The sequence below is a fragment of the Pezoporus wallicus genome, unplaced genomic scaffold, assembly GCF_028554395.1.
Source record: "Pezoporus wallicus isolate ANWC-B61680 ecotype Strahan unplaced genomic scaffold, APGP_CSIRO_Pwel_v1 contig_7011, whole genome shotgun sequence".
Taxonomy (NCBI): Eukaryota; Metazoa; Chordata; class Aves; order Psittaciformes; family Psittacidae; genus Pezoporus; species Pezoporus wallicus.
Genome location: NW_026638234.1, coordinates 436,825 through 444,455, shown reverse-complemented (window position 1 = coordinate 444,455; position 7,631 = coordinate 436,825). Strand labels below are relative to the sequence as shown.

The 7,631-nt window shown below is 41.9% G+C and overlaps 1 protein-coding gene across 1 annotated transcript; it reads right to left on the bottom strand.

The window, feature by feature from the left end:
• Positions 1–5,320: 5,320 nt before the first annotated feature.
• On the bottom strand, positions 5,321–7,166 carry CLDN14 (claudin 14). The gene has a single exon (XM_057410085.1). It carries the CDS (start codon positions 7,085–7,087, stop codon positions 6,377–6,379), a length of 711 nt encoding a protein of 236 aa, XP_057266068.1. The 5' UTR covers positions 7,088–7,166; the 3' UTR covers positions 5,321–6,376.
• Positions 7,167–7,631: the final 465 nt, after the last annotated feature.

The window sequence follows — 7,631 nt, the reverse complement described above, 5'->3', positions numbered from 1 at the left end:
GGATGTTAGACAATTGAAAACTGGAAAAACTGACTTAAAAAGCAAAAATCAATAGGTTTGGTGTTTCTGTCATGTGCACTGCCCTCAGCAAGCTTTAAACTAGAATAGAAGTAAACTCATAAGCTAAGCAACCTGGAGAGTCTGGAGCAGAGGAAATCAGGAACAAGAAAAAGGCCTGTCATAGCTAGGAAATGAAAAGAAAATAAGAAATCAATGAAAACCAGAAAAACAGAGGCAAGACATCACATCATCCTTCCTATCAGAGTTTCTTTTTGTACTGTGTTTTTAATGTTTTCCTACTATAGTTCTGTCAGACATGGTGCAAGGCACAGCTCCAGCTCTGCAGGTAAACACAGTGAGACCTTAGTCTGCCTCTTATGGGATGCAGGTCTGATTCCCAAGGCATACATCAGGTTTTGGAGCTGACAGTCCAGGACTCATGGCAGTGAGTCCTCTCCACCTTCTAAGCATTATTCTGATATCTTTATTCCTTCAGCAAACCTAACCTCTAGTCAGGTGATGGGAAGGTGGCCAAGCCCATATAGGCCAACTATAAAGGGAGCACCCTGGCCTAGGGAGTCCCCCTGGAGGTCTTTTACCTGCATTTTTCTTCCTCCAGTATTTAGTTTCAGATCTAGATGCAAAGGCCCAAGAGCTTCTGTATGCAGCCAGGCGCTTTGGTACTCACAGGTTATTTCTTTGTTTCAGTTCACATCTGCTCTGCTGTGGGAAATGTGAGCTGCACATGTGCTTCTTTCATAGATTGGAGATCTTAGGTGATTAATGGCTATTTCCCCTTTGCTGGCTTGCTGCCATCCCTCTCTTCCCTGTCCCCTAATTTATTAACATTTGTTAATGTTAATGTTAAATATTATGGAAGAAACTATAACCTCAGCTCATTACCAGCTACCTTTAGAGGTTGCTTCTGCCATGTTATCATCATAAGCCAAACAATGAATAAAAAGGCTGTTTTCCCTAGTGTTAGAAGACATTTGCTTCCACTGAATTTTTACCAAGTTTTCCATAAGAGAAATGCTACTCATTAGCACCCTAGCTATAAAATCCAGCCTATTTTCAAAGTACTGAAAACATCAGCAATTCTTTGCACAAGCAATTGAGTTCTAACTCTGTTTTCCAAGGCTTATTAATACTTCTTGACTTTTGCTCTCCTGTGTTTTCCGTATAACAAGTGCTTAGCCCTTTAAAATGTGAACAAATACAACAAATAGGCAGCTCACTGCAAAGTGGAAGTGTGGGATTACTCTGTCAGCTTGCCCTTTTCTCACACTGCGGGCCTGAGAGTAATTAAATGAAGCTGACATGCATTAGCAAGGCAGCCTAATTGAGCCTGAATTGCTAGGGAAGTGGCAATAGCCCAAGCCACTATGGATTCGTGTGCACCCACGTTAGGGAGTGTTGATCAATACCGGTGATTATGACATTTTAAAAATAAAATTGGTTGTCCTTGACTTGAGTGGAAGGGAGGGCTCTTGTACATGCCACTGGTTGCAACTACTCTGCTCAATATCAAACACTTTGTGAAAGGGCCATTTCCAGTCTTCCCTTTCTGTTTTTCTTACAGGGGCAAAACTCCCATGACTTTGATTCTCTTTGCTCTGGAGGCCTTTTAGTTAAAAGCTCTGTAATAGATCTGGAAGTATTGACAATAATAATGAGCTTATGGGTGAAATTCTGACCTTAGTAAAGTCGATCGAGCTAGATTTCACCATTTTATATATCCACACATATATAAGAAGTATATTCATATGCTCTTAACAGATCAAATTTGTGTATTGATTCTCTCTTCTTATTTACTCTGCTTTCTAACAGTTTGCTTACCAAAGATCTTTTAGGTGAGAGCTAATGAAATGAATGTATTTTCCTCATGCTTAAAGCAGAAAATAAAATTAACAACCTTTTCCCTCAGGAAATCTTTGAAAGAGAAAAGAGGGAGGTCAGTATATCTTGTCTTTCTTCTCTTAAGAGTATTTTAAGCCCATTTAGATGCTTGAGGTTTTGGAAAGCTCTCTTACAAACTGGCAGGTTTCTCAGTGAAGGGGGATACCTCATCTAGATCTACTGTGAAAAAACGGGTAACATGACTTGGGTTGAGTCATGTTTGGTCAGGATCAATCCTGGTTCAAGGATCATCACTAGCTTCAAACATGTCATAGGTAGAAGAATAGGAAAGGACACAAATTAAAATGGAAATCAACATGACCAGGTGCCCATTTAGTGGTAAGAATAGGAAATGTGGATAATCAGAACACATGGACTAAGCTATATGTATAATTTCTGAAGAAAACAAGTGAAAAAGAGCATATTTCTTATATTGCACAGCACAGCAAAGCGTGCAAGGAAGGAATGATATCTTTTAGTAGATCAGCTGAGGAGAAAAGAAAAAGGTCTTCTTTAAGCTGCCCCTGAGCCTCATGACACACCTTAATATTGCCTATAATTTGTACATACACAAACTATCCTGGGGGATAGACAGCAAAGTAAACTAGCAGTAGATGTTTACAGGTGGACACAATTTTCATTAATCTTAATACACTGATGTGAGAAACCTTAATTGCCTGCTAATTGCAGGGAAGAACTTCTGTTTTAGATTGGCTGAACTTTTAATGACTGAATTTAGTTAATTTCCTCATCTTGTTAGTTAGCTCAGACACACTTTTTGAAGAAATGAGTTAAGTTTTGCTATGGATTATTAGTTATCTCACTCCAGTACTTGCACTGGGTATTGTGGAGAAAACAGACCAAAAATGCCAACCAGTTCATGACCCAGTGAGCTTCTGTCTGCCAGTGACGTTGTCTGGCTTTGTGACAGTGAACATCACAGTGCATCTCAGGTGCTAGTTTTCAAGACAGCTGTGCCTGTCTGTTGGCCAGTTGACTCCATGCTACCGAAGGGGAAATCCTTGCTCACTTACGCCACTGCTTACTCCTCTTCCTTTCCCACACCCCCTGCCCTTCCAGGCATCCCTTTTGTGGCTCTACTCACACTTTTCCGATAGTTAGGTTAGCTAATCTCAGTGTCAGAAATTGATTCCATTCTTTGATGCAGTTGTCTTCTGCCTTTTAAAGAAGGCAAACTGGTCCACAAAGAGAACCAGAGTGCAAAGTGGTGGCTGGGAGCTGGGACAGCAAGGGCAGGAGAAATGGAATCTCACCACTTCAGTAGCAAAGTTCCCTCTCTGAGCCCAGTCTCCATCCCTACCTCAGATGCCTCCATCTCTACCCAGTCCTGCAGCAGAATCCCCACTCTGCCCTGGTGTTGCAGAGCTAACCACAATATCCTCCTGCTGCCAAATCCTGTCCTCCACCTACGCCTCCCTGCCAAGTCTCCCACCCCGCTCCTCTAGGAACGTGACTGAAGTTGATTAAAACACAGTGTAACCACAATCACACTCACAGACAATGCCTGCACTGCTAAATGGAATTTCTGCTTGCCCTGGATCCCATCCTTGCCTCCCTGCAGTGCCTCCACGGGGAGGGCAGGCTGGCACTTCAGCTCTCGTGAGCTGGAGGCGAAAAGCAGATATCTGAAAAAATAAGTAACAAAAGAATCTGCCTCTGCAGGATTCTCCAAAAACCCAGTGGATGCATGCAGGCAGAATGGAATGTGGCATGTGGCAGCCCTCATCCATTGCCCTGTCCAGTTCCCCTGCTGCTGAATTATAGCTGCCAAAAAGCACATTCCCACAAACAGCACCTCGATGGGTAAGGAAACTCATCCCCTTTCCTTGGCACTCATCACATATCAATGCCACCAATGACCAAGTGGTTACTCAGAAAAGGAGGTGCAGTGGAGACTCATTCCTTGGCTAGGTCTCTGAGCAGTACCTTGTTGCACTGCCTGCACGGGACTGCCAAGGCAGGCTCCACACAAGCAGGGAGCAAGGTCTGGACACCAGCCTGCATGGTAGCAGGGGAGCAGGGGAGGAGCTTGAGTTATCAACACATACGTCAGTCCGGGGTAGGTGCAGCCAGACTTCTAAGGCTGCTAGAATGACCATGTTTTTTGTTTCCAGTGGCAGCTTAAAAAAAAACAAAGAAGAATAAATTTATGTCAGCCTTAGCATGGAATGAGATCCACTGGTTCACAGCCCCCTGGCAAAGAAACTGTTTCCCTCTCTTCATTGACATTCGGGCAATTCCAGGTATTTTTGAGAAGACTTTATAAGCTGTTCTTACTACTGTCACATACTGTGCGTGGCTGGGAATTTGTGTGGTAAGAATAGCACTACATGTAAGTATTCCCACTGCACAAATTATCTTAACAAGTAAATTAATTTATCAGTATATAACAAACACACTCCCTAAGGAGACGCAAGCCCATTTCCCACACTTGGACTTGTGCTCCAGTATTCATGGCTGTCCAAAGCCCTTATTTGAAGTTGATATTGCAATCACTTGGCTAGACCTATTGTAATGCAAATACAGAAAAAAAACATACATAACTGACCACCTTCATTAAGCTACCTTTTGTCTTAAAAAGGCATCCCAGAAAAACTCTAACGGGCTATGAACAGTTTGACTCCATCTTCTCTAAGAAGTCCTTGACAAAGCAGTTTCTGTTTGTTCCTTGTGCCTCATAGTCTGTTATTAAGATGGTTTTCTTTCACATCATGTGTAATAGCTACAGTTAATAAAACAGGAGTTCATAATCCATTATTAATGATCAATCACCAAAGCCTGGTCCCAGATCCTTTTTATTACTGTGGGTCTCAGCAAATTGCTCAGAAATGCCGTTTTGTTTTTTAAAATTAGTGATGATGATAACTTACACCCATGCTGAAAAACTGTCACAATTCAAATCAACAGGAAAAGAAATGGCAATGTGATCAGGCATGAAAAGGAAGGGACAGAATGAAACCAGGGGAAATGTTGAAAGGATCCCAACTCTGGAGGTGCTACAAGGTGACAACGTAATTGGAAAGAAGCTTTTTGCCAAATGAAGCGTACCAACTGTAGTTGCCTCACAGGTCTTGAAAGTACTTTTTTAACCCTGTTAAATGTCAGTGTGTTGGTCCATACATTGCTCTGGAGAGACCTATCGCTTTCTGGGGTTAACGGAAAGTTAACAGCTTTTTTATATTTGTGATAGTTTTATACCACAGTATGTGCTGCACTGGACTGTGCTGTAACATGAAATGGAGAGGGCTGGGGTTCTTTGTTCATTTGTTTGGTTTTTAATTGTTTGAACACACTGGGGAATGATCCCATTTTGCAAGCATTTTAGACGTAAATGTCTTGATTTTATATTCCTCCTGACCAGCAGTGGTTACAGACCTGAGCGTAACCTCTGCTGGCACAGAGGCTGCCTTGTTTGCCTAAGCCTATGTGAATGGAAGCTCCCCAAATGCTGCTGGAGCAGATGGAAATATTCTTACTAACTCTAATGCACCTTTGGTCAGGACCCCAGGCAAAAAAGATCCGGGACAAAGCCTAAGAAATTAGTACATTTCATCACATGGTCTTTGGGGACAGGATTCTAGAAATTGTTTTACTGCTCTGTATAATGCATACAGAAAGCTAAATCTGATGAAGACCTGAATGCCCATTCTTTGACAAATTCTGATACTTGCTTTTTTCTTATTATTTTTTTAATAAAAGTTTAACATCAAATGTCCAGTTTTGTTCAATTGCCAACATTTCTAAAGACCCAATTCTGATCCACAGAGATGGTTTGTTTCCATTATGATGTACTGTCTTGTTTAAAAAATGTGCTAAAATTTTATTTTGATAAGGTCAAAACATTATAGTATAATTTAAAATATTGGCTATAACATACTGTCAAATACATCTGTCACAATGCTATTGAAATCCATATTTCAAGGGACTATAAAAAAAACAAACAAAAAGTTAAGTCAAAGCAAAAGTAATACCTTGTCATAACGAATCATTCATGCATTATGGAAAAGAGAAACTTAGCAGGCAGTCACTGCTGGAAAATCACTGTGTCTCGCCACACAATTCTCTGTTTTAGGCAAAACGGCATCTTTTGTTGGAATACTGTTCAAACAAGTTGAGGCCAGTCCCACTTTAGTGGTTGTCGCAGGACAGAAACTACAAACAAAATCATTACTTCTAGCAAAACGGCTCTTGAGCTGCCTGCAAAACTCTAATTGAAAATAGGCAGGTATGTGCTGTCCCTGGAATATCCCAGCCTCCTTTGTATTTGTTTTCCAGGTTTTGCAGCAAGCAGTTTTGTGTTCACATTCTTTCTTTCTCCAGAAAGAAAGGAAAGGAAGAAACAAACAATGGTAAACTTTGTATTGTAACCCTTATAAGTTAGAAGTTCTTAGCTTTGTTTTATGCCATGCACAGAAATTATAAAGCAGCTGTGTCTCACAGGCAAATGTTAGGGAACTCACACATAGTCATTTAATCTGTAGCCACTATGGGAAGCAGATGTCAGGGAAGAAGCATGGTTTCCCTTGTAGACAGTTGGTGGTCTATAGGAGGGAGCAGTCCTTCTTATGCTGCTGGGCTGCGTCTGGTAAGGTGTCTCGTTCCCGCGACACTGGCTTGATGTGCAGAGCAGAGCACCACCAAGGATCGTCAAAGATGCAGAGACAAAGCCAAGGTAAAGAGCTTGACCTATCTCATACTTCATCCCGCTGGGAAGCACGGGGTTGTAGAAATCTGTAACAATGTCGTTAGTGGTCCAAGAAACCGGTACCAGGCAGACAAGACCAGCCAGGATGAAAACGATCCCCCCAGAGACTGCGATGGAGGCTTTGGCAGAAGTCCCCTTGGCACACTGCGTGCACTTCATACCGATGACAGCAATCACACATGCCAGCGCGGAAAGGACGCAGGAAATTACCATCATGGCACGGGCAACTTGGAGGTCACGGGGCAGCGCCAGCTGGGAGTGGTGGACTTGGCACTGGTAGATGCCGGTGCTGTGCCAAACACACTCCATCCAAAGCCCTTTCATATAGGCCACAGCTGTTATAATATTGGTGCCTACATGTGCCGTTCGCCACCAGTGTGGCAGAATAGTAGCAATTAATGTCCCAATTAGGCCGAGCAGGCTTAGGGAAAAGCCAAGTAACTGAACAGCCGAGCTTGCCATGTTAATGTTTGTCCTGCCTAGTTCTCTTAATAAAGCACCTCCGCTTGAATTCCTTCGGAAAACATGAGCTTTTCTTGGAAGATATGCAGCTGTTTTACTTTGACACCTCCTGCTCTCCTAATAAAAGGTAATTGAGGAAAAAAGGAATTAATTATTACCCAAATGCATTACCTCTCCAGCCAGTAAGGTGCCTTCCAAGTGCAGCTAGTTCAATAATTAGCATAGTTATCGCTGTTAATCGTACTTTTGTGGAAGTAATGGGAAAGCAAGTTTCCCTCTTTGCTTATATAAACAGTCCTCTGTTGCCTGCTGGGAAGAAAACTCAAGACAATTTATGAAATGGAAAAAAAATGTTTTAAATGCAAATATTCCTCTTCCCAGCAGACTCTTCAAAAAAACAAACATAATTTTCTTTCTAAAGCAGAGAATTAGTTAGTGTTAACACTTGGAATGAATGAGATTTATGAAGTAGAGAACTGCAGGTTACTTTACATGATGAAAACATTCCCAGAAGGTCATAGCAGGACTAGGAAAACAATAAGGA